The sequence below is a fragment of the Schistocerca americana genome, chromosome 4, assembly GCF_021461395.2.
Source record: "Schistocerca americana isolate TAMUIC-IGC-003095 chromosome 4, iqSchAmer2.1, whole genome shotgun sequence".
Lineage (NCBI taxonomy): Eukaryota > Metazoa > Arthropoda > Insecta > Orthoptera > Acrididae > Schistocerca > Schistocerca americana.
In genome coordinates, this window is record NC_060122.1 from 777,589,131 (window position 1) to 777,614,578 (window position 25,448).

A 25,448-nucleotide genomic window follows, 5' to 3' on the forward strand; every position below is an offset into this window, starting at 1 on the left:
GTGCGCGCTTAGGGTCTATCCGACGACATGTGCGGTTGGATAGAAAGTTTTCTAACAGACAGGGAGCAGTATGTTGTCCTGAATGGGGTGACCTCAACAGAAACAAGCGTAACTTCCGGTGTGCCCCAGGGCAGCGTAATAGGCCTGCTGCTGTTTACGATTTACATAAACGATCTCGTTGATGATATTGACAGCGGCATCAGACTGTTTGCCGATGATACTGCAGTCTACAGGAAATTAGTTTCACACGAAAGTTGTGAACAAATCATTGAAGATTTGCTGAGAATTAATGCGTGGTGTAATGACTGGCAGTTATCTCTCAATATCAGTAAGTGTAATCTACTGCATATAACAAGGCGAAAATCCCCATTAATGTACGAGTACAAAATAAATGCACAGTCTTTGGAAGCGGTAACATCCGTCAAGTATCTGGGTGTGACTATTCGAAATGATCTCAAATGGAATGATCAGGTTACACAAGTAACGAGTAAGGCGAACTCTAGATTGCGGTTTATTGATAGAATCCTGAAGCGATGCAGTCCTTCAACAAAGAAAATAGCTTACAATACGTCAGTTCGTCCAGTCTTAGAGTATTGTTCGTCTGTATAGGACCCTTACCAGTTGGGTCTGATTGAAGAGATTGAGAAGGACCAAAGACGAGCGGCAAGATTCGTGACTGGTACATTTAGCCATCGCGAGAGCGTTACAAATCTCATAGAAAGTTTGAAGTGGGACACACCTGCAGATAGACGGCGCTATAAACGGAAGGGGCTGCTCACTAAATTCCGAAATCCGATCTTCACCGATGATGTAGAGCATATATTATTACCACCAACTTTCAAATCTCGCAATGATCACCATTCAAAGATAGGGGAAATTAGAGCTCGTACTGAGGCGTCCAGACAGTCGTTTTACCATAGTGGAACAGAGGGGGGAAGGGGTTTTTTTTTGGGGGGGGGGGGAGTTTAAGAGCGCTCAACTACTGAGGTCATTAGCGCCCAGCCACAATTGTCAGAGCACATAGAATCTAGTAAAACTCAAGGGGGGGGGCGGGGGGGGGGGGGACACCAGAAAGTTCTTACAAAGATGCAGATAAAATAAGTGAAAGAGTTAGATGTCTTTGGACAAGCCAGTCAAAGTAATGAAACGAAGAACACGAGCAGCTGCTCGAGTGTCATCAGCTAAAATATCCTGTAAAGTAGATGGCAGAGACAGGACAACACGAGATTGACTAAAACGGGGACACGACAATAAAACATGGCGCACTGTTAATGCATGACCACAAGCGCACTGCGGGGCTGGGTCACCGGAGAGCAGGTAGCGGTGGCTATACCGGCAATGCCCAATCCGCAACCTGGTCAGAAGGACTTCTCGCCGAGATGGTCAGTAGGAGGTTGTCCAAGCAGTTGGGAACGGTTTTACTGCCCGGAGCTTGTTTCCTTGAAGTGATGACCAAGTATCCCACCACAATGACACAAGCCTCTTACAAACAACCCCTCTAACGTCAGATGACGGGACACAATGGGAGGCTGGTCGAGGCAGGAGGACTGCAGTCTTGGCTGCAGCATCAGCAGCCTCATTCCCAGGCACTCCTACATGGCCGGGAACCTACAGAAAGCTGACAGTAGAGCCATCTGCAGCAAAAGAATGGAGGGAGTGCTGGATCCGCTGCACCAAGGGATGGACCGGATATGGAGCTCCAAGGCTCTGAAGAGCACTGAGTGAATCAGAGCAGAGTACATACGATGAATGGCGGTGGTGGCGGGCATACTGAACGGCCTGATGGAGAGCAAAAAGCTCGGACGTAAAGCTGGAACAGTGGTCGAGGAGCCGGTATTTAAAGGCGACGGCCCCGACGACAAAGGCACAGCCGACACCATCGTCAGTTTTGGAGCCATCAGTGTAAATAAAGGTGTGACTGGCAAGTCGCGCACGAAGTTCGACAAACCGTGAGCAAAACACTGCAGCCGGAGTACCCTCCTTCGGGAGCGAGCTGAGGTCGAGATAAATATGAACCGGAGCCTGGAGCCAAGGTGGTGTCGGGCTCTCACCCTCTCTGAAGGTGGTAGGGAGGGCAAAATCCAATTGTCGAAGCAGGCGACGAAAGCGGACTCCAGGGGGCAGCAGGGCAGACACATACAACCCATACTGACGGTCGAGAGAATCGACGAAGAAGGACTGATAAGAGGGGTGGTCGGGCATTGACAACAGCCGGCAGGCATACCGACAAAGCAGTACAACGCGATGGTAGGTCAATGGTAATTTGGCAGCTTCAGCATAAAGACTCTCGACGGGACTAGTGTAGAATGCTCTGGTCGCAAGTCGTAACCCCTGTGGTGGATGGAGTTGAGATGGCGTAAGAGGGATAGCCGAGCAGACGAATAGACGAGGCTCCCATAATCCAGCTTTGACTGGACTATGGACCGATACAAGCGAAGCAGGACAGTGCGATCTGCTCCCCAAGATGAACCACTAAGAACTCTGAGGACATTAAGGGAACATGTACAATGGGCAGCCAAATAAGAGACGTGCGGAGACCAACAAAGTTTCCTGTCCAATGCGAGCCCTAGAAACTTAGTTGTTTCCACGAAGGGGAGAATAACAGGACCGAGATGTAAGGATGGCGGAAGGAACGCTTTATATCGCCAAAGTTGATGCAAACCGTCTTCTCTTCAGAGAACCGGGAGCGATTTGCCACACTCCATGAGTATAGGCTGTCTAGACAACGCTGAAGGCAGCGCTCCAGGAGGCATGTTCTCTGGGCACTGCAGTAGATCGCGAAGTCATCGACAAAAAGAGAGCCCGAGACATTAGGTGGAATACAATCCATAATTGGATTGATCGCTATGGCAAAAAGGGCTACACTCAAGACGGAGCCCTGAGGAACTCCGTTCTCCTGGAGGAAGACGTCGGACTATACGGAACCCACACGTACCCTAAACTTTCGATCTGTTAAAAAGGAATCAATAAAAAAGGGGCAGGCGACCGCGTAGACCCCACCTGTGCATAGTGCGGAGGATACCTCCCCTCCAACAGGTATCATAATCCTTCTCCAAATCGAAGAACACGGCTACCGTTTGGCACTTTCGCAAAAAGTTGTTCATGATGAATATCGACAAGGTCACAAGGTGGTCAACAGCGGAGCGGCGGCGACGAAAGCCGCATTGAACATTGGTAACCGAGCTTTAACCATGCGCTCCATCACCTTACAGACACAGCTTGTAAGAGAAATGGGGCGGTAACTAGAAGGAAGGTGTCTATCCTTCCCGGGTTTGGGTATAGGAACAACGACGGCGTCACGCCAATGCATGGGGACTTGACCTTCGGTCCAGACGCGATTGTAGGTTCGAAAAAGGAATCTTTTGCCCGCCGGAGACAGGTGTGCCAACATCTGAACGTGAATGGCATCTGGCCCCGGAGCAGAGGACCGGGACAGTGCAAGCGTACGTTCGAGTTCCCTCATAGTAAAGGGGGCATTATAATTTTCCAGATTCAGCGAGTGGAAGGAAGGTCGTCGAGCCTCTTCTGCCTCTTTCCTGGGAAGGAAGGCAGGGTGGTAATGGGCAGAGCTTGAAACCTCCGCGAAAAAGCGCCCGAAGGAGTTGGAGACATCCACAGGATCAACAAGGACCTCATTACCTGAAGTCAGGCCAGGTACCGAGGAGTGGGCCTTAATGCCCGACAGCCGGCGCAGGCTACCCCAGACGACAGAAGAGGGAGTAAAACTGTTAAAGGAGCTGGTGAAAGAGGCCCAACAAGTTTTTTTGCTGTCTTTGATGACTCTACGGCATTGCGCTTGGAGTCGTTTGTATCCAATACAATTCGCCAACGTAGGATGGCGGCGAAAGGTGCGTAAAGCACGTCGTCGAGCACGGATAGCGTCTCTACAAGCCTCATTCCACCAGGGGACGGAAACGCGACGTGAAGAAGAGGTAGTACGAGGAATGGAACGTTCGGCAGCATTGATGATAACAGCTGTGAGGTATCCGACCTGACTGTCACAACTGAGAAAATCGTGGTCCGGAAAGGTCGCCAGGGAGGAGTAAAGTCCCCAGTCAGCTTTCAGTATGTTCCAGATCGAAGGACGTGGGGATGGGGTGTGGTGCAGGAGACGAACGACACAGGGGAAGTGGTCGCTCGAATAGGTATCAGAAAGGACATACCACTCGAACCGACGGGCAAGAGTGGTAGAACAGATCGAGAGGTCCAAGTGGGAGTAGGTATGAGTAGAGTCCGAGAGGAAAGTCGGGGCGCCAGTATTGAGGCAGACAAGATTGAGATGGTTGAAGACATCCGCCAAGAGGGAACCTCTCTGACAGGATGCAGGAGAGCCCCAAAGGGGATGATGGGCATTGAAGTCGCCAAACAATAAAAACAGCAGAGGAAGCTGAACAATCAGGTGCATCATGTCAGCCTGACTAAATGCAGATGACGATGGAGTGTAGACGGTACAAACAGAAAAAGTAAAGGCAGAAAGAGTAATACGGACAGCTATTGCTTGGAGTGGGGTGGTCAATGGGATGGGATGGTAATAGACATCATCCCGAACGAGCAACATGACCCCACCATGAGCTGGAACACCGTCCACAGGGGTGAGGTCAGACTGCTCTGAGGTATAGTGGGTAAAAGCAATACGGTCAGTTGGGCGCAACTTGGTTTCCTGGAGACCAAGGACGAGCGGATCGTGCAGGGGGAGGAGCAGATGTAATTCCTCCCGATTAGATCGAATACCTCTTATGTTCCAATGTAACAAAGCCATCGCTAGTCGGAAAAAAAGAGGGGGGGGAACGAAACGGGTGAAGAGCGGGTCACCTCGACGGCCGCAGAGGGCCAGGTTTCGAGGGAACAATGCTACAACTGGCGGGAGGCGGATCCTCTTCCATCGAGTCGTCGCCAGCTGCGGCCGCTTTCCCAGGTTGCGTAGGAGGGACAGCATCATTCGCTGACGAGAGGCCAGCTGAGCGCCTGGCAGCAGAGCATCCCGGCGAAACTGTGGACGGCCGGGAGCAGCGACTAGCAGATGGAGCGTCAGACGAAACGCGCCAGGGTGGAGAGGGGGATAAAGACTTCTTCTTGGAGGCCTTCTTGGAAGTCCGATGAGGCACGGGGATGGTGGGCTGGACCCGAAGAAGGTCCTCACGCGTGGGGTCCGTTTTGGAACGCCAGACCTCGGAAGCCGGGGTCCGGATCGTTTCCTCGATGGACGCCTGAGAAGAGCGTCGCTTCTCAGGCAGCAGAGGGGGAGGAGGAGGAAGGGTGGCCCCTGGGGCAGAGGGGGCAGGGGCCGCGAGGGAGGAGGATTTGGAAGGGAGGGATTTGGGAGGCGGAGGCATAGACCTTGGATGGGGTGAGGAGGTGGAGGGGGGGACAGGATAGGGGTGAGGATACTGTGGAAGGAGTGAACACGACTGAGGCAAACGAAGTTGTCAACATCACTTGATGGAGGCGGTCATATTTCTTCCTGGCCTCAGAATGAGAGAGACGATCCAAAGTTTTTAATTCTTGAATCTTCTTCTCCATCTGATACACGGGGCAGTCTAAAGATCTAGGCGAGTGGATGCCAGGACAATTGAAGCACTGAGATGGTGGGGTGCATGTATGTTCCTCATGAAGAGGACGTCCACAATGGCCACAAAGGGGCTCAGCCTCACACCGTGATGACATGTGCCCAAAGCGCAAACACCGAAAGCAGCGCATAGGAGGCGGGACATAAGGTCGCACGTCGCACCGGTAGCACATCACCTTTACCTTCTCTGGGAGAACGTCCCCCTTGAAGGCGAGGATAAAGGCCCTGGTGTCGACGCGACGGTCTTTGGGGCCGCACTGGACTCGCTGGACGAAATGCACGCCTCGGCGCTCCAGGTTGGCCCTGAGCTCCTCATCAGATTGCAGCGGGAGGTCCCGATGAAAAATAACCCCCTGCGTCCTATTCAGTGCCAGATGTGGGACAATGGACACTGGGATGTCCCCTAGGCGGTCGCACGCCTGGAGTGCCGCCGACTGTGTGGCGGAGGTGGTCTTTATAAGAACGGACCCCGGACGCATTTTACTGAGAGCCTCGATTTCCCAGAAGATGTCATCAATGTGCTGGACAAAGAACATGGGTTCGGAGGTGGCGAACGTAACCCCATCGGTCTGAGAACAGACTAAATAGTGGGGGAAGTACTTCGCCCCAAGCCGGCGGGCCTGTCCTTCCTCCCAGGCAGTGGCCAAGAGGGAAAGGGCAGGAGAACCAGAACCAGAGACAGTACCTTTCTTTTTAAAAGACTCGGCCGCAGAGCGTCCTGATACATGTTGACGTTTCATCTGCGAAACGTCCGCCCCGATACCACCCACTCCGACCAGCCTCAGCAAGGGCCACCTGGCAGGATGACCGTTGCCGGGAGTCCTGATGACCCAAGGAGATGGGCATCTACTCCTTGGTCGACGTGGGGAGGGGACAGCTCAGGTATCGGCAGTACGATCCCTGTGTTGTCAGGGGGCTACAACCTAGAGGGTACATGACGACCCCATCACTACGGGTTGGCTACCGTGCTGGATTTCGGGTGCCATGGAAAGTCCATCATGATCATAGGTGCAGATGGGGACGCACTATGTGCAACCCATCAGGCGTTTAGGCCAATTTGAGGAATAGCGGGTGTGGTTACAACGCCGTTACAATGCTGAGTGCCAAGGTCTTAGTGCACTGAGGACCAGTGATACACCACGTAAGGCGTCCTTCCCCAAAAGGCTCGTACTTCTGTAGAATTTTGAAAAATGGAGGTCAAACCCCAAGGGGGACCATCACATGGAAGGCCGAAACGGTTGAAACTCCTTTTAGTCGCCTCTTACGACAGGCAGGAATACCTTGGGCCTTTTCTTACCCCGGACCTGCAGAGGGGGGGGGGGGGGGAAGGGGGGGGGGAGGTAGAATATTACTTAGGCGCTAATTGTGCCCTCCGCCACACGCCACTTGGTGGCTACCGGATTATATATGTAGATGTAGATAAAATACAAGTCGCGGAAAGCTGCCTACAGCTTGTGCACAAAAACCAGACTGCAGTCGAAGGACATGGAAGGGAAGTCATAGTTGAGAACGGAGTGATACAACGTTATGGCCTATCCCTGACGTTATTCAATCAGTAAACTGAGCAAGATGTGAAGGAAACCGAGGAGAAATTTGGGAAGCGAATTAGATTTCAGGGACAAGAACAAAGAACTATGAGGTTTGCCGTGTATAGAAGGTGTATCTCCTAAGAGTCGTCAGTCGCATTTTCTCCGGCGTTTCAGCACTTATTTCCAATTTCGCTTTTTCATTCTGTAACTGTTGTCAGCCCAAACCAACACCGTTCATCATGTCTTTTCATGCGACGCCCTGTCTCGACAGCAAGCGTCGGTTTGTTTCCCGCTACAAACAAAATGACCTCTAAGGGGAAATTTTACGTACTCATTCGATAGAGCAATCACAGATCAGTCTAATGCGATATCTGTTTTATCGGTATGTATTAACAGGGCCAGTAAAACACGAAGAATAGTCATCAGTACGTCAGCAGCGACAGCACCGCTCTGGCCCGCGATAAAGTGCTACTACCAAGCACGCAGGGCTACTGAGTCGTTGTTGGACTGCTGTTTGTTCTTCGTGTTTTACTGTCCTTATTAACAGATACCGATAAAACAAATATCGCACAAAACTAATCTTGGATCACTCTGTCGAATGGGCATGTAAAATTTCGTTTGAAAATCATTTTACAAAACATTTGATCAGCTGAGCATCACAAGTGAGGAACGTATTTATAGAATAAAAACTTGCTACAGTTGCCGGTAAGCCTCTTAATTTATTCCACGACCGGTTTCGAAGCTTTAGATTTATCTTCGTGTGCCACCAACTCCAAATAATATGAGTCAGCACATGAGTATCGATCCTAAAAGTTGGCATCATTCTCTTACCACATCTCAGTTTTTAGATATATTTCACGTATCATCTGTAGTCACTGTTTTAGTTGTATTTTTATCTTGTATCTATTTAATCTGTATTCTGTCACGGTAGCTTTTAGGCATTTTTGTCGATGCCCCATGTTTGTATGTTATTACATATTATATTGACACATTCTAAACACGGATTTAGAAAACATCGTTCTTGCGAAACATAACTAGCTCTTTACTCACACTAAGTGCTGTTGACAAGGGATTTCTAATTGATTTCATATTTCTAGATTTCCAGCAGCCCTTTGTCACTGTGTATCACAAGCGGCTTGTAGTAATATTGCGTGCTTATGGAATATTGTCTCAGGTATGCGACTGGATTCATGTTTTCCTGCCAGAGAGATTTCGCTTCTTACTTAACTGGAGGCAAGTCATCGAGTAAAACAGAAGTGGCCCGCATCTCGTGGTCGTGCGGTAGCGTTCTCGCTTCCCACGCCCGGGTTCCCGGGTTCGATTCCCGGCGGGGTCAGGGATTTTCTCTGCCTCGTGATGGCTGGGTGTTGTGTGCTGTCCTTAGGTTAGTTAGGTTTAAGTAGTTCTAAGTTCTAGGGGACTGATGACCACAGCTGTTAAGTCCCATAGTGCTCAGAACCAGCCAAAACAGAAGTGATATCTGGCGTTCCCCAAGGTAGTGTCATAAGCCTTCTGCTGTTCCTTATCTATATAAAAGATTTAGGAGACAATCTCAACAGCAGTCTTAAGTTGTTTGCAGATAATGCTGTTGTTTACCGCCTAGTAAACTCATAAGAAAATCTGAACAAATTGCAGAACGATTTAGAAAAGATATCTGTAGTGTGCGAAAATTGGCAATTGACCCTAAATAATAAAAAGTGTGGCGTCATCCACATGAGTGCTAAAAGGAATCCTTTGAACTTCGGTTACACAATAAATCAATCGACTCTAAAGGCCGTAAATTCAACTAAGTACCTGGGATTTACAATCACGAACAACTTAAATTGGAAAGAACACTGAAAAAATTTGGAGGAGGTGAACCGAAGAATGCAATTTATTGGCCGAACACTTAGAAAATGTACCAGAGCTACTAAAGACACTGCCTACTCCACGCTTATCCGTCCTTTTCTTGGAGTACTGCTGCACGGTCTGGCATTATTACCAGGCAGGATTAACGGATTACATCGAGAAAGTTCAATGAAGAGCAGCACGTTTCGTATTATCGAGAAACAGGGGAGTGTGTTTCACGGACATGATACAGGGTTTCAGGTGGACATTTTTAAAACAAAAGGCGTTTCTCGTTGCTGCGGGGTCTTCTCACGAAATTTCAATCACCAACTGTCTCCTCCGAACGCGAAAATATTTTGTTGACGCCGATCTACATAGGGAGAAACGATCATCATTATAAAATAAGGGAAATCAGAGCTCGAACGGAAAGATGTAGGTTGTTATTTTTTCCTCTCGCTATTCGGCAGTGGAACAATAGGGCATTATTGTGAAGGTGGTTCGCTGAACCTCAGCCAGGCACTTAAGTGTGATTTGCAGAGTATCCATGTATCTACATCTACATCTATATCCATACTCTGCAAGCCACCTCGCGGTATGTGGCGGAGGGTACTTTGAGTACCTCTATCGGTTCTCCCTTCTATTCCAGTCTCGTATTGTTCGTGGAAAGAAAGATTGTCGGTATGCCTCTGTGTGGGCTCTAATCTCTGGTTTTATCCTCATGGTCTCTTCGCGAGATATACGTAGGAGGGAGCAATATACTATTTGACTTCTCCGGTGAAGGTATGTTCTCGAAACTTCAGCAAAAGCCCGTACCGAGCTACTGAGCGTCCCTCCTGCAGAGTCTTCCACTTGAGTCTATCTGTCATCTCCGTAAAGCTTTCGCGATTACTAAATGATCCTGTAACGAAGCGCGCTGCTCTCCGTTGGATCTTCTCTATCTCTTCTATCAGCCCTATCTGGTACGAATCCCACACTGGTGAGCAATATTCAAACAGTGGGCGAACAACTGTGCTGTAACCTACTTCATTTGTTTTCGGATTGTATTTCCTTACGATCCTTCCAATGAATCTCAGTCTGGCATCTGCTTTACCGACGATCAACTTTATATGATGATTCCATTTTAAATCACTCCTAATGCCTACTCCCAGATAATTTATGGAATTAAGTGCTTCCAGTTGCTGACCTGCTATATTGTAGCTAAATGATAAAGTATTTTTCTTTCTATGTATTCGCAGCACGTTACACTTGCCTACATTGAGATTCAATTGCCATTCCCTGCATCATGCGTCAATTCGCTGCAGATCCTCCTGCATTTGAGTACAATTTTCCATTGCTGCAACCTCTCGATATACCACAGCATCATCCGCAAAAAGCCTCAGTGAACTTCCGATGTCATCCACAAGGTCATTTATGTATATTGTGAATAGCAACAGTCCTACGACACTCCCATGCGGCACACCTGAAATCACTCTTACTTCGGAAGACTTCTCTCCATTGAGAATGACATGCTGCGTTCTGTTATCTAGGAACTCTTCAATCACACAATTGGTCTGATAGTCCATATGCTCTTACTTTGTTCATTAATCGACTGTGGGTAACTGTATCGAACGCCTTGTGGAAGTCAAGAAACACGGCATCCACCTGGGAACCCGTGTCTATGGCCCTCTGAGTCTCGTGGACGAATAGCGCGAGCTTTTTCGAAACCCATGCTGATTCCTACAGAGTAGATTTCTAGTCTCCAGAAAAGTAGATGTAGATATAGACTGAGTCCTACGTAAGTCGCTTCCGCGACCACGGTCATCTGGATTCTGGGCTATCTGCACTTGTCACTTCCGTGTCGTGTTGTCCAGTCGGGAGCTGTGGTTGGTGGTCCTACGCATTAGTTGCGTTACTTATTTATTTACATTATTATTAAGTTCTTTTCTGCCCAATGTTACGGTTTTTTATCCTTTCTTCCAGGAGTGCTAGTTCTGCAAGGTTCACAGGAGAGCTTCTGTGTAGTTTGGAAAGTACGAGACGAGGTACTGGCAGAAATGAAGCTGTGGGGATGGGTCGTGAGTCGTGCTTGGATAGCTCAGATGGTAGAGCACTTGCCCGCGAAAGGCAAAGGTCTCGAGTTCGAGTATCGGTCCGGCACACAGTTTTAATCTGCCAGGAAGTTTCATTTATGTTTCCATAACTATGTCAGTACACTACTTTCCATAACTATAGCTTTCGTTGTGGTATGTCAGTTCCATAGTACTTGTACACTGCCGCGCGGGATTAGCCGAGCGGTCGTAGGCGCTGCAGTCATGGACTGTGCGGCTGGTCCCGGCGGAGGTTCGAGTCCTCCCTCGGGCATGGGTGTGTGTGTTTGTCCCTAGGATAACTTAGGTTAAGTAGCGTGTAAACTTAGGGACTGATGACCTTAGCAGTTAAGTCCCATAAGATTTCACACAGATTTGAACTTGTACATTAGTAGCCCCTCATCTTCTTCACAGTTCGTGGCACCTAAAGATGAAGCCTTAAGCTTCGAAACCGGTTGTGGAATAAATCAAGAAAATTACTGGGGACTGAAGGAAACAAACCGATACTTTCCGTCGACAGTGTGTCGCATAAAAGACGTGATGAGCGCTATTTGTCTGGGTTGACTCCAGCTACACAATGCAAAAACGGAGTTGCAAATATCTGCTGAAACACCAGAGAAAATGCGCCTGACAACTCTTGGGACAAACAGCTTGTATAATAATACCGTCAGACGCGGCAACAGACTTCGAAGAGCCGTTGTGCGGAATGTGTATGTTTCGAAATGCGATTACAAGATGAACATCAACAAAAGTAAAAGAAGGATAATGAAATTAAATCAAGTGATGCTCAGGAAACTAGACTAGGAAATGATGTACTAAAAGTAATAAATTTGTTTTGCTACTTCGGGAGCAGTGTAAGTGGGGAAGGCCGAAGTAGAGAGGATACAAAACGCAGCAGGAGAGGAGTTTAAGATAAAGAAAAATTTGTTAATGTGGAATATAAATTTAATTATTACGTAATCATTTTCTGAAAACGTTTGCCTGGAATACAGCATTGCACGAAAGCGAAATGTCGAAGATAATCGGTACAGACGGGTGATAAACACATATGAAATACGGTGATACGGGAAAGTGTTGAACATTAGACAGACTGGCTAATGAGGAGGGTCTGAACGGAATCGAGGAGAATAAAGAAATTTGAGGCCCAACATAACGAAAAGAAGGGATCCTTGATAGAACACATTCCGACGCATCAAGAAATCGGCAGTTTGGTCATGCATAAAAGGGAGGGAGGGAGGGAGGGAGAGAGAGAGAGTGAGAGAGCGAGGGGGGGGGGTAATTGTAGAGTTGACTTCAGATAAACAGGTTCAAGAGGATGAAGGACGTGGTAGTATTACAAAGATGAAGAGACTTGCCCAGGATAGATAAGCGTGGAAAGGCGCATCAAACCGGATTAAAGACCACATCACCATTATGATCATGACCGTCGTCATAATCATCATCATCATCAACGGAGCTGGCCGCTGGGCCATGGAGTGTTTGTGTAATATCTTTATGTATGCACAATAAAATGTATTCGATGTTTGTTCTCATCTTTGTATCGGTTCTTCCCAGGCGATAAACGACTTCGCTGAGAGATAAGACTGTGGGATATATGTTGATAAGCTTTGTACCAGACAGCTGTGGAGAGATTACTGTCCGTTAGCAGTATCCTGTGTGTAGCGCAACATGGAGCGGATTTATTATATTATAGTGGCGTTACTCGTATATTCGGTAAGCAAAATTTGGATGCAGCATTATGAGATTAATTTGTGTCACATTTCTTATACATTCTTCTCAGTATTGCTATACGCACTGCTGTTGCTTGGTTTCCTCTGAATTTTATTCTCCAGTAGAGAGCACCATCAATAGAACGGCCTATTCCTCTTTTAAACCCTTTTTAAAATTTTTAGAACAAAATATTTTAGTTCCTTGTTTGACTTCACATTATAGCAAATGGGTCTCGTCGAACGTAATGAATGCGCTATATCATTTCTCAAACCATCGCTGGCTGTTGCTTGCGCTCTCTATTTAGAGAGCAACCAGACTTTATTGTCGAGAGGCAGATACAATAATACACTGCAAGACGCTCTTTCTGTAGTTTGTGGAGGCAAAGGGCAATATTTTAAGATTAAAAATGTACCCGAGTACAAAGGTTTTCATCAAGTGACCATTTACTAACCTCTTTGACATTTTTATGCATTATGTTAACAAACTGTTCTCACCGTTCACGGCAGCGTTTGTCTCGTCCTAACAAGGAAACATCACCAACTCGATCTCGTATTTTCAGGAGCAAAGATCGCACGTGCAATTTACCAACCCTAGCAATCGATCCGGAGCGAAAATTTTGGCCATTTTCCCGACAGAACACAGTTATGACCTTCTGAAGCTATAGCCTATAAACGCGCACTTTCGTCGCTTGTTTGTCACTAGCCGGCCGAGGTGGCCGAGCGCTTCTAGGCGCTACAGTCTGGAACCGCGCAACCGCTACGGTCGCAGGTTCGAATCCTGCCTCGGGCATGGATGTGTGTAATTTCCTTAGGGCAGTTAGGTTTAAGTAGTTCTAAGTTCTAGGGGACTGATGACCTCAGCAGTTGAGTCCCATAGTGCTCAGAGCCATTTGAACCATTTTGTTTGTCACTAGCTCCGCCTCACCGCACACTGCAACTCCAGCAGATGTACTTCACTTTAATACTGTCAGCTTCACAATCCAAAGAACATAAGGTACAACACCAAAGTTAATAAATAGCTCATTCGTTTCATTCACTTACATTGCATTTGTGGATCGCAACAAGCTCATTCGTTTCATTCACTTACATTGCATTTGTGGATCGCAACACAGAAAATGTTCTAAAGAAACTGATCTCTGCCACCAACTATACGTTGATACCGCGCACCTTGACAATGAACAGAGCATGTTAGTAACGTCAATACAGTATTCAGTAAATGTTCAAAGTCATCTGGCCTGTCCCTGATGTAGCTGCAATGACACCAAATATCAGAATATTTGTCGAAATACTGGTGCACGTAACTGCCTGTAAAGAAGAGACTGCATTTGAAGGACGTTGTTATGCTGGCTGAAATCTTATCTAAGCCCAGAAGTCGTGTCGAGACGATAACCCAGCGGAAAGAACCCCTGAATGCGATAGCCAAATACAGGGCTATTACAAATGATTGAAGCGATTTCATAAATTCACTGTAGCTCCATTCATTGACATACGGTCACGACACACTACAGATACGTAGAAAAACTCATAAAGTTTTGTTCGGCTGAAGCCGCACTTCAGGTTTCTGCCGTCAGAGCGCTCGAGAGCGCAGTGAGACAAAATGGCGAAAGGAGCCGAGAAAGCGTATGTCGTGCTTGAAATGCACTCACACCAGTCAGTCATAACAGTGCAACGACACTTCAGGACGAAGTTCAACAAAGATCCACCAACTGCTAACTCCATTCGGCGATGGTATGCGCAGTTTAAAGCTTCTGGATGCCTCTGTAAGGGGAAAATAAAAGGGTCGGCCTACAGTGAGCGAAGAAACGGTTGAACGCGTGCGGGCAAGTTTCACGCATAGCCCGCGGAAAATTGGCTCATGCCACAACTGGTGACCGACAGCGCCGACTTGATCTTTCAACAGGATGGTGCTCCACCGCCCTTCCATCATGATGTTCGGCATTTCTTAAACAGGAGATCGTGATCAGCAATTCATGTCATGGCCTCCACGCTCTCCCGACTTAACCCCATGCGATTTCTTTCTGTGGGGTTATGTGAAAGATTCAGTGTTTAAACCTCCTCTACCAAGAAACGTGCCAGAACTGCCAGCTCGCATCAACGATGCTTTCGAACTCATTGATGGGGACATACCGCGCCGAGTGTGGGAGGAACTTGATTATCGGCTTGATGTCTGCCGAATCACTAAAGGGGCACATATCGAACATTTGTGAATGCCTAAAAAAACTTTTTGAGTTTTTGTATGTTTGTGCAAAGCATTTTGAAAATATCTCAAATAATAAAGTTATTGTAGAGCTGTGAAATCGCTTCAATCATTTGTATTAGCCCTGTAGATACTGCGGCTGACGTGAGCTTGTTCCACCTGGTGGTATCGTCAATACGGAAACTACACTGTCTTCTCCTCCGTTCTTTTCATGCGTTCACAAGCTTTGTGGCCGGAAAATGAATCCACGATTGAAACAATTCTGCTGTCATCTTGTACGATTTCAGAAAACACCTTCTATCGCCGCTTTAGTAAATGTGCCTCGTTGACTTTTCCAGAAGATGAGGCGACAGCTAAATTACCGTCCGCATTAAGACAAACTTTGATTCGCGGCCCAAAGGTTCCAGTTGGCTCTTTTAAAACTACAAACAGATACTACTGCAAATGTCCTTCTGCAGACAACACTAGCATTATTGTGTAGCTATGCGTCGTATTACTGATGGGCTGCTCGACTATGTCGATATCTTCCTTTCCTTTTTTGGCAAGAAATCGACCGGACGTTATTTCTATCCATTCCTATCTATTCTGATCCATATTGCAGACATTCTGTCTACTGACCGCTTCCTTAATAGCTCTAGTGTTAGCGACATACTCTTCACATGCAGAAAGTGTTGCTGTCTCATTACCCATAACGTGAGTTATTTTTCACAATACCACATTTCTTCTTGAAAGCGTGCACCCACGCAGCAGACGTTTTAAACTTTCTTAGACCAACCTCCATTGCGGCTTGAACGCCCCAATGCTGTGTATTACAGTCGTGGATCATCATCTTGTTCCTCACTGTATGTTGACATATCGTGTTGATCTTGGAAAGCTTTTGTTGATGTGTATCCTGGTTTTCAAGGTATCTGCTCCAGATGTACAGGTCTCTCCTTTTTTTTAAACAATTCAATGTGTAACGTCCCCCTTCCCTTCTATCGACAATGTTAGAAATATATGACCGTGTAAGCATGTGCCTAAACAATTGGAATAAAATTTTGAAAAGGCTATCGTTCCGAAGATTCAATATAAAGTAGATAAATGAGGTGGAGGTTAACATCAAGATGCCTTCTAGGACACTTATCCGCCTACTTAATTACTGTAAAATTAAGTTATGGTTGTTCGAAAGGTTTGTGCTATCATTCACGTACTGTACCAACGAGAAGGGATACCACGTGGATCGGAACAGAATAATAAAGAGTTACTGGAATAATTATAGCTAAAGAAATACGGTCGCCAGCCCAATTGGGCAAAATTTCTGTTCGGTAGGTGATGAATTAATGAGCCGAACAGTCATTGTCAAGAATTACTCGAACACGCGCGGCAACAGAGGGCTGCACGCACGTTAGCAAAAACAATTGAAACATTTACGTAATAAAGCGAGAAATAAAACAGTTTGCACTCGAAGTATCATTACCTAATAGAGCTGAAATTTTGAAAACATACAAAGTAACACTTAGATTAATGGTTACTTACTGTTGTAAGTGACAATGGCACTGCCGGCCGGCGTGGCCGAGCGGTTCTAGGCGCTACAGTCAGGAACCGCGCGACCGCTACGGTCGCAGGTTCGAATCCTGCCTCGGGCATGGATGTGTGTGATGTCCTTAGGTTAGATAGGTTTAAGTAGTTCTAGGGGACTGATGACCTCAGAAGTTAAGTCCCATAGCGCTCAGAGCCATTTGAACCATTTGACTATGGCGCTACCTCACAATAACGTCTACTATTTTCATATGAACTTTGGGAAATGGCAAAAAATAAAAGAAACTATTGACTTCTGAACAGTGAAGTAGAAACTGATAATTACTGTATCAAAAGGTAATTACTATACTTTAGCACGACTACAGGTCAAAATGTGAACCAGAACTTTACTAACAACAAATGCCAATAATCACTGATATTTGCACTCACTCATTGATTCTAGTTAGTGCTTTTGTTCATAGTGCCAGGAATCATTTTAATTTGATTAGTTGATTTACTATTTGCAACAATTAGATCGCCTCAGATTAAAGTTCAAATTTAAAGTTAGTGAGACTGAAATTACTGAATGCTTTAAGTTCAAATCTTTAATCTAACTGAATCATTTAGTTCATATACAAACTTAACTGGCGCTGCAATTTTCATATTTTCATAAACGGTACTAGGGTTATTGTAGCAATAGGACAGGACAGGAACCTACTTGGTGAATGATTTTAGGAGAATCACGGGTAACAGTTTTGATTAAACTATGGTAATTATTCACTCGCAAAACACCACAAAGCTGAGTAACGCCGTTACAAAACAAGTTGACAATAAGCTGTGATGCGGCAATCTTACTTCAGTCCATTCTCGCCGTGACGAAGTTTCTGACGACGATACTGCTGCTGGCTCCTTTCCGTGATAATTAGCGAGCACGGGAGTTATTGGCAATGATATTGGCGTGGTGGGTTCTTGATGTTGCTGCAGCCAATATTTCCACCGCCCACGCTCATTCGTGCCGCTAAACAATCACTCCTCCAGTACAGTGCACACCATCCATGCGTCCGCACTTCATGTCTCACACCACAGTCTAACATAACAGTCACGACACTTCGCCTCGATTTTTTGCCTAACGCACCAGCAGCGCCCCAAGCAGCCAGTAACTTAATCTGTGAGTTCGGCGCGATCGTGAAAGCAAATAGTGGTTGTTTATTTTGATTTATACAATGGTTTTTACAAGCTGGAGCGTTTGTAGCGCAATAAATTGCAGCAACAACAGGAAGAAGACACCACAGCTGTCTTTTTTACGTTTCCTAAGCATCCTGAGAGGTATATACCGTCATGTTACTAAACTGTATCGTCAGGATTCACTTGCAAACTACATGTGTATTAATGATTAATGTTTCGTTTTAGGAGCAGAAATTGGTTAGTTAGTAGCAGACGGGAGGCCCTTATGAAAAAAGACCCAGTTTACCTGTATAATAATATTAGGTTTTGTTCACTACATTTCGAACAAAACCAGTTCATGAACGCAGACAATAATAAACTCGCGTAGAATGCAGTTCCCACGCTGTTTGACATCCCAAATAAGCCACCTCAACTGACGATGAAGAGGAAACTGCCACACAGAAGCAGCCAGTTCAACTCTCCATGTGTCAATGCCAAATTTGTGTGAATCGTCAACGCAGACATGCTTTGACGATGAAGTGGTTTGATTAAGTGGAGTTATTCGTGTCTTACAAAAGCGTTTGGTATGTATTTCATTCACTTCTGTTGTCCGTCACTTAATTTTCCTTGCTTCCTTCCTGTGATACTTAATTTTCCTTGCTTCCTTCCTGTGATGACATTATTTTGTTAGAACCTTGTTCACTGACAGATTGTTCGAAAATTATTCAAATATTTGGTTTTGCGTGAAATTTACAATGTTTTCAACATATTTTTCCCACTGTTTGGCAGTTGCTTGCCCCACTTAGAAAAATATAAAGATGAAGATCGTACTTGTGGCAACAGGCGACAACAATGACAAACACAGTAGGCCTACAGAACGATAAAAGAGCTGTCGATCGCTTTTGCATGTTGAGGTACATGTCTGTGCTACTTACATGTGAATCTGTGTGTTTATATTCTTTTGATATCAACCTGGTAAACTGCAGTTCTATCCAATGTCACAAGTGTTGCTTCGCGAATGAGTTGTAGCTTGCCACTCGATTCACGTTTTTTGTCCATAGTTGCGCTTATTTTAGAATCATTTTTAGGAACATGTATGCCTTCTGATACTACACAAACCCTCAGAGGAAAGAAAATAACTCAAACATTTCGTAAATTACGTAGTAAATGGATGCAAAACAAACATTATGCTTACGACACGTCTGACGTTCACCTTACTCGCCGCTTGGAGCGCTAGTGTCCCTCCATTTGTCAAACGGTAACAACTTTTACAGCAGTGAGTGTCGCGACTGTTATGTTAGACTGTGTCTCACACCAGGTTTCTCTCTCTGTGTAGCGCGCACCCTGACGTAACACCCTCCCGCGTCCAGAGACGCCGCTACTCCAACGATACTTATTCGTTGACAAAAACCTAACGTTTCCCTAACATTCCCTCAGAGATATTTGTATAATATACATAATTGATTATGCAGCAAGAGAAACAAATTAATTCATACATCGTGTACATATAAATTTACTTAAAGATAAAAGCAAGTATATATACAATAATAAATGGTCAAAGAGCACATCGGCATGAAAGTGTTACAAATGTTCCTCCTGACGGTCCTGAAAGACAGATTCCCCTTCTTTTCACTTTTCCGAAAGGCGAAACCTCATTTCAAATACTCCTCTGTCATAGATTGAGGGCAAAGCGGTATGGAACGATATTACATCTCGAAAACACGCTTCATCATCACTTACTTTCTCCTTTTCACATTCCTGTCACGTTGTACCAATGGCGCTGGTCGACGAATGTGACTGTGCTGAAAGGACAACCTCATTATCGTCATCGTCATCCTCCAGTAAGTAAGCGGTTAACGTCCGTCTACTATTTCCCTCTATATCTAGCACGTCTTGCGTCGTGAAGCTGTCTATTGTTTCTGCAGTGCAGCTGAAAGCTATGAGTAATAGCAAGAAATAAGCCCCTTAGGCTTTCGTTTGCCCTGTACTTACGTTAGTCGAATAGCCACTTATAATGATGGTTACCAGTCACGCTCTTCAGAAGCTGTTGTTCTTTGACGTTCAAACATTGCAATTTCACCGTCATAGTGTACCGCTCCTGGAGACCCAGTCCAGAACTACCGTTTGCGAGTTCACTGACATTATAATTGCAAAGCTCTTACCGACTCGACTGCACAGTACTTCCTGCTCGGGCCGTAAGTGGGAACAGTGGGGCAGAACGAGTGACAGACAAACGATGAGCGCGTTTTTAAAAGCTGTACTTTCCGAAGGTGGTAACTGTATACCGGTATATCATAAGGATGGCCCAAATTTTCGCGCAGGGTCGATTCTGGGGCTGATAACTTGTATGTACGGCTGTTTTCTCCAAGAAACACGAGGTCGAGTAGGTTATATTTCCTTGTAAATATGGTGCTAACCGATAGCTATACTAGTCTCATTCAGATGCCTCCTCAAAAAAAAAAAAAAAAAAAAAAAAAAGGTTCAAATGGCTCTGAGCACTATGGGACTTAACATCTATGGCCATGAGTCCCCTAGAACTTAGAACTACTTAAACCTAACTAACCTAAGGACACCACACAACACCCAGTCATGACGAGGCAGAGAAAATCCCTGAGCCGGGCGGGAATCGAACCCGGGAATCCGGGCTTGGGAAGCGAGAACTATACCGCACGACCACGAGCTGCCGACAAATGCCTCCTCCCTCATCTTTTGAAGACAAATGAAACTAAGGCGTCAACAGAGATATAACCCCTCAAGCGAGCTGTTAACAGATTGAAATAAGCGTCAGGCCAAAAATAGAAACGCCAAAGTGAATTGCGAAACCAAACGAATTGAGCTAGATCACAGCCAAGGGAGGTGTAATAAGACATCAAGCATTAATATATTTTTTTTTAAATACAAAATGATTTTCGTTAACAATTAAATCAGCCCAGTGCCTAAGATATTTATGTAAATGAAGGTAAACGTGCCTGTATTTGTTTTATGAAACTGAATTGACAAAGCCAGAGCGAAAGTCTTTCCTTAATCGTAAACAGATTTTTAAAAAATTCCCATACGTTAAAGAAGTCATACGGATTAAACTAGGCACATTGTGATTGTGGGCGCAAAGTACGAGGGACGTTCAATAAGTAATGCAACACATTTTGTTTCTCGGCCAATTTCGATTGAAAAAATGCGGAATTTGATGTGGGACGTCGTTGAATATTCCTGCTGCAGCGCCTGTAGTTTCATAAGTTCCGACAGGTGGCCACGCTACACGCAGCCTCCAAAACGGCGTCTGTAACGGTAGTGCGTTTCAGCCACTGAGTTTCTTTTGGTGGAAAACTTGAGCATCGCAGATATTCGTAGGTGCTCGAAGAAAGTCTACGGAGACCTGGAATTGAACAAAAGCACGGTGAGTCGCTGGGCGAGGCATCTGTCACCACCGCGCAAATCTGTCCAATCTCCCTCGTGCCGGCTGGTCGCACATAGCTGTGACACCTGCAATGTTGAAAGCGCGGACTTTCTCGCTAGAGGTGATCGACGGATCGCAATCGAACACCTCGCTGCTCAATCGGTTGGGGTGTGTGGATTGATCGCAGCTCCGGTTCTAGAAAAAGAAGAAAATGAGGGGGGGGGGGGGGGGGGGGGAAGAAGGGTTGGTGACGGATATGAGCAGGCGCTGATCCAAGAGATCATGACCCTCTCCCCCTCCCCCCCCCCCCAAAAAAAACAGTAAAAAAAAATGACTAGGTTGTCCTTTTTCTTGTGGCTTTGTCCCGCATATATGCGGGGTCAGCATGGTTATTTATGGATTTGGCATGGGTTGCTTAATGACCCGAATTGGTTATAAATTTCGTTTCTTATTATTTAAATATGAAAATAACTTTACCAAATTTGGCATTTTGTCTGAAAATGGAAGGACAGTATGTGGTTGGAAAAGTTTTAAAATATTGTAACTCATCGGGTCATAAGCCTTCAGAGTTACGTATGTAATATCCGGGTCAGTGCGATCCACCATTAATACGAATAGTCTTAAGTCAAGTGCTTTCTGGTTGTCTCATATTTTGTAGTAGAAATTGCTTCCATTGTTCATACTTACTTTCAACAGTCAACAAGTCATCAAAGGCGCTGCATTACAACAATGGACTTGTCGTTACGACTTGTCAACTGTTCGAATTATCCATTGTTCCTACTCAGTTTGTGTTCTCTATCTTTTGTAATAATTCTTAATTGTGACGTCATGGTCATTACATCACTGACTTACGCTGAGTTGGAACAATTTATAAATAGTTCAACAGACGAAGGATCACATTCCGAGTTCGAAGGTCATGTCAGTATTGCATCTGAAAGCGATTGTTCTGACGACACTGAAGACAGTCCACAGCCTGTTCCAAGTAGTGTACAGACTCCTGTTTCTAAAAACGGGAACACAGAATGGCAGTTGCAATTACCAGCACAACGCTGCCGCCTACCTGCTTCGAACGTCACCCGGGAATTACCAGGTATGCAAGAAGCAGAATGAAATAACAGAGACGTGAAATATTGAGGGCAACGAATATATGGTAAACAATGGCGAACAACGGTGATTCTCTTATTCACGCGTACTTAGAACTCCTATTCCTTGTGGGTGTACGTCGCTCATATGGGGAACCTACAAAAAGTTTGTTGGACAAGGATACTGGGCGGAACATATTTCGATCAACCATGTCCCTAGAAACATTCTCTAAAATGTCGCGCGACTTGCGATTTGATAAGAAATCCACAAGAGAGGAAAGACGACGTACTGATAAACTCGCCGCAATTCGCAGTGTCTGGGAGAAGTGGTTACAAGTCCTTCCTAAACAGTGTAATCCAGGGGAAAAAATGACTGGTAACATTTAGAGGCCGCTGTCCATTTAAGCAGCACATCCCAAGCAATCTGTCAAAATATGGGATCAAGATATGGACTCTGTGTGACAGCAAATCTTCGTATGTACTGAAAGCCCAAATTTGTACAGGAAAGGAGAGTGGAGCAGCACCAGAAAAAAAAAATCAGGAAATGAGAGTAGTTGCTAATCTTACTTCTAATTTGCGAGGTCAGAATATAACACGTGAGTTTTTTTCGTATACAATTTGGGACACCTGCTCCTGAAATGGAGACTAACAATGTTAAGAACCATACGTAAAAATAAGCCAGAGCTTCCGCAAAATACAACCAACAAGGAGGTTCATAGCTCTACATTTTACTTCAAAAATAACACAACGGTGGTCAATTATATTCCTAAGAGAAATAAGAATGTCATACTAACGAGCAGTCCCCACCATGACGGGTAAATAGGTGACAGGGCTGATAAGAAGCCAGAAATGATTGTAGATTATAATTCAACCAAAGGGGCTGTAGACACATTCGATCAGCTGTCGGGTACATAGACACGCAAACGAAAAGGCAGTAGATGGCCCATGATAGTTTACTACAATATTCCTGATGTTGCTGGTTATAATGCCTACGTCTTGTGGACTTCTATTGACTCTAACTGGAATGTAAGAAGATTGACTAGAAGAAGAATACTTTTGGAGGAACTTTGAATATTACTGGTTGCAGAGCACATTGCGTCAAGGAAGCATTTTCCAAGAACAAAAGATTCTTTGAATGGTCAGGAACATCCAAGACCCTGAAGGAGTAACAGGTGTGGGTAAATCAGTAACAAGAAGAAACTCTACTAAACGTGCACGCTGGAAGTTCTGTCCTTCAAGCAATGACAATAAACCCAAACATGTTGTATGGAAAGTGTAATAAACATGTACGCAAAACACACGTCACCTACTTCTGTCCAAACTGTAGTGAGTAAGAAGGAAAAAAAGTGATATGGGCAGACGACAGACGGTTGTTGAGAGTGGCCTTTTGGTGGATATGTCTGCTGTTCCTAACATACATTGCATTAGTATTAAAATAATAAATTTTTAGTGAAGTTTTGTGTAATATTGTTATTATTGTTATTACTATTACTGTTATTATTATCGCTATGATCATTAACGTAAAAGAACAACAATGTCGGTGGCTTACAACTGACGGAAAATTCGTGTAAGTAGAAGTTTTTCCAGCATTTTATTATGTCGGGTCATATTGATCCGAACAGTCTGTCTGCGTTTAGTGATATCCAAGTGAAAGAGTGCGAACGTTTTCATAAGTGGTTGCGAATTGTGAAGCATGGCGAGACTTGGGTATCAACCAGGTACCTCCCCTTCCCGGAACTGGCGCTTTTACACGCACGGCTACCCGCGCCGATTGATGTAAAGAAATAACTATGACTATATTATAACATTTTATACGTTTTATTTTCTTCATCATTGAAATTACAGTATAGGCACCTGTCGAACGCTATATGTGGGGAAACGCTTTATTAAAAATAAAATAAAAAACAAGATTCACCACGAACGAATTATCCGAATGGGACAGATGTTTGGTTCAAATGGCTCTGAGCACTATGGGACTTAACATCTGAGGGCATCAGTCCCCTAGAACTTAGAACTACTTAAACCTAACTAACCTAAGGATATCACACACATCCATGCTCTAGGCAGGATTCGATCCTGCGACCGTAGCGGTCGCGCGGTTCCAGACTGAAGCGCCTAGAACCGTTCGGCCACAGGGGCAGGCCAGAAATTGGCATGTACAGACAAACAAACCATAAGAGCTTCGCAATTTGATCAAGTTAGTAACGCGTTGGTCAACATCTGGCTTTTGTGCAAGAAGTTATTCCTCTTGGCATTGATCGACCGAGCTTGACAACTAAGAAGCCAAGCCGTAAAACTCTCGCCGTGTGGGTGGGCATTATCTTGCTGAACTGTAAACCCAGGATGGCTTGCCACGAAGGGCAACAGAACAAGGCGTAGAATATCGTCTACGTACCATTGTGATGTAAGGATGATGCGGATGACAAGGAAAGGAGTTCTGACATGAAAAATGGCATTCCAGACCATAATACGTGTTTTTTTGGGCTCTGTGGCGAGCGACAACCAGGTTGATATCCCATCGCTATCCAGAGAGTCTCGAGACACGCCTTCGACCTGGAATCTCATTGACTGGACTAAAATTTGAGCCCTAATGATCAGCAAAGACGTGTCTGGAGACGCGATATCAAATTGACTGTAGCCCGCCATACGGCCCGACAACCAGGATTTATAGTCTGGGCTGCCAGTTCTTTTCACAGTAGGACCCCTTTTGTTGTCATCTGAAGGCACGCTTACAGCACAGTGGTGCTCTGGCGATATTCTACGCCCCGTTTTGTTGCCCTTCGTGGCAAACCATCCTAGGCTTACATTTCAGCAAGACAGTGCCAGCCTGCACACGACGAGCGTATCTACTGCCTGTCTTCGTGCTTAGCAAACCCTACATTGTGCCAGTAAAGTCCCCGGAACTCTCCCCAACTTCCCAGATGAGAACTTTTAGAGCATTACGGGCAGGGCGCACCAACCAGCTCGAGATTCTGGCCATCTAGCATGCCAGTTGTACAGAATCTAGCACGGTATCCCTCAGGAGGATATGCAACAACATGCAGTGCCAAGTCGAATAACTGCTTGCGTAAGGGCCAGAGGTGGCCCAACGTGCTGTTGATTGCTTAATTTGTGAACTTATTTCTGTTGAACACATCATCCACTATTTTTCTGAAATTGTAATCATTTGTCTGCCTGACATGTATTGACATTTATATCACATCCATCGATTTCCGTCCCATTCGTGTAATTCCTTCGTGGTGCGTCTCTCTCTCTCTCTCTCCCTCTCTCTCTCTCTCTCTCTCTCCTTCTCTCTCTCTCTCTGTCTCTCTCCCTCTGTGTGTGTGTGTCTGCCTGTCTTTTTTCCCTTAGAATGTATTTCTTGAAATCTGTTAACTTTAGGAGGGGGGGAGGTCCAGACAACATGGTCATTAATTA

General features: G+C 45.5%; 1 protein-coding gene across 1 annotated transcript in view; it reads left to right on the forward strand.

Annotated features, from left to right (window-relative positions):
* Positions 1–12,612: 12,612 nt before the first annotated feature.
* LOC124613899 overlaps positions 12,613–25,448 on the forward strand; it is a 57,461-nt gene continuing 44,625 nt past the window's right edge. Inside the window, exon 1 of the mRNA XM_047142647.1 lies at positions 12,613–12,701. Within this exon, the coding sequence (XP_046998603.1) occupies positions 12,657–12,701 (45 nt within the window). The 5' untranslated portion in view covers positions 12,613–12,656. The remainder of the gene's footprint in view (positions 12,702–25,448) is intronic.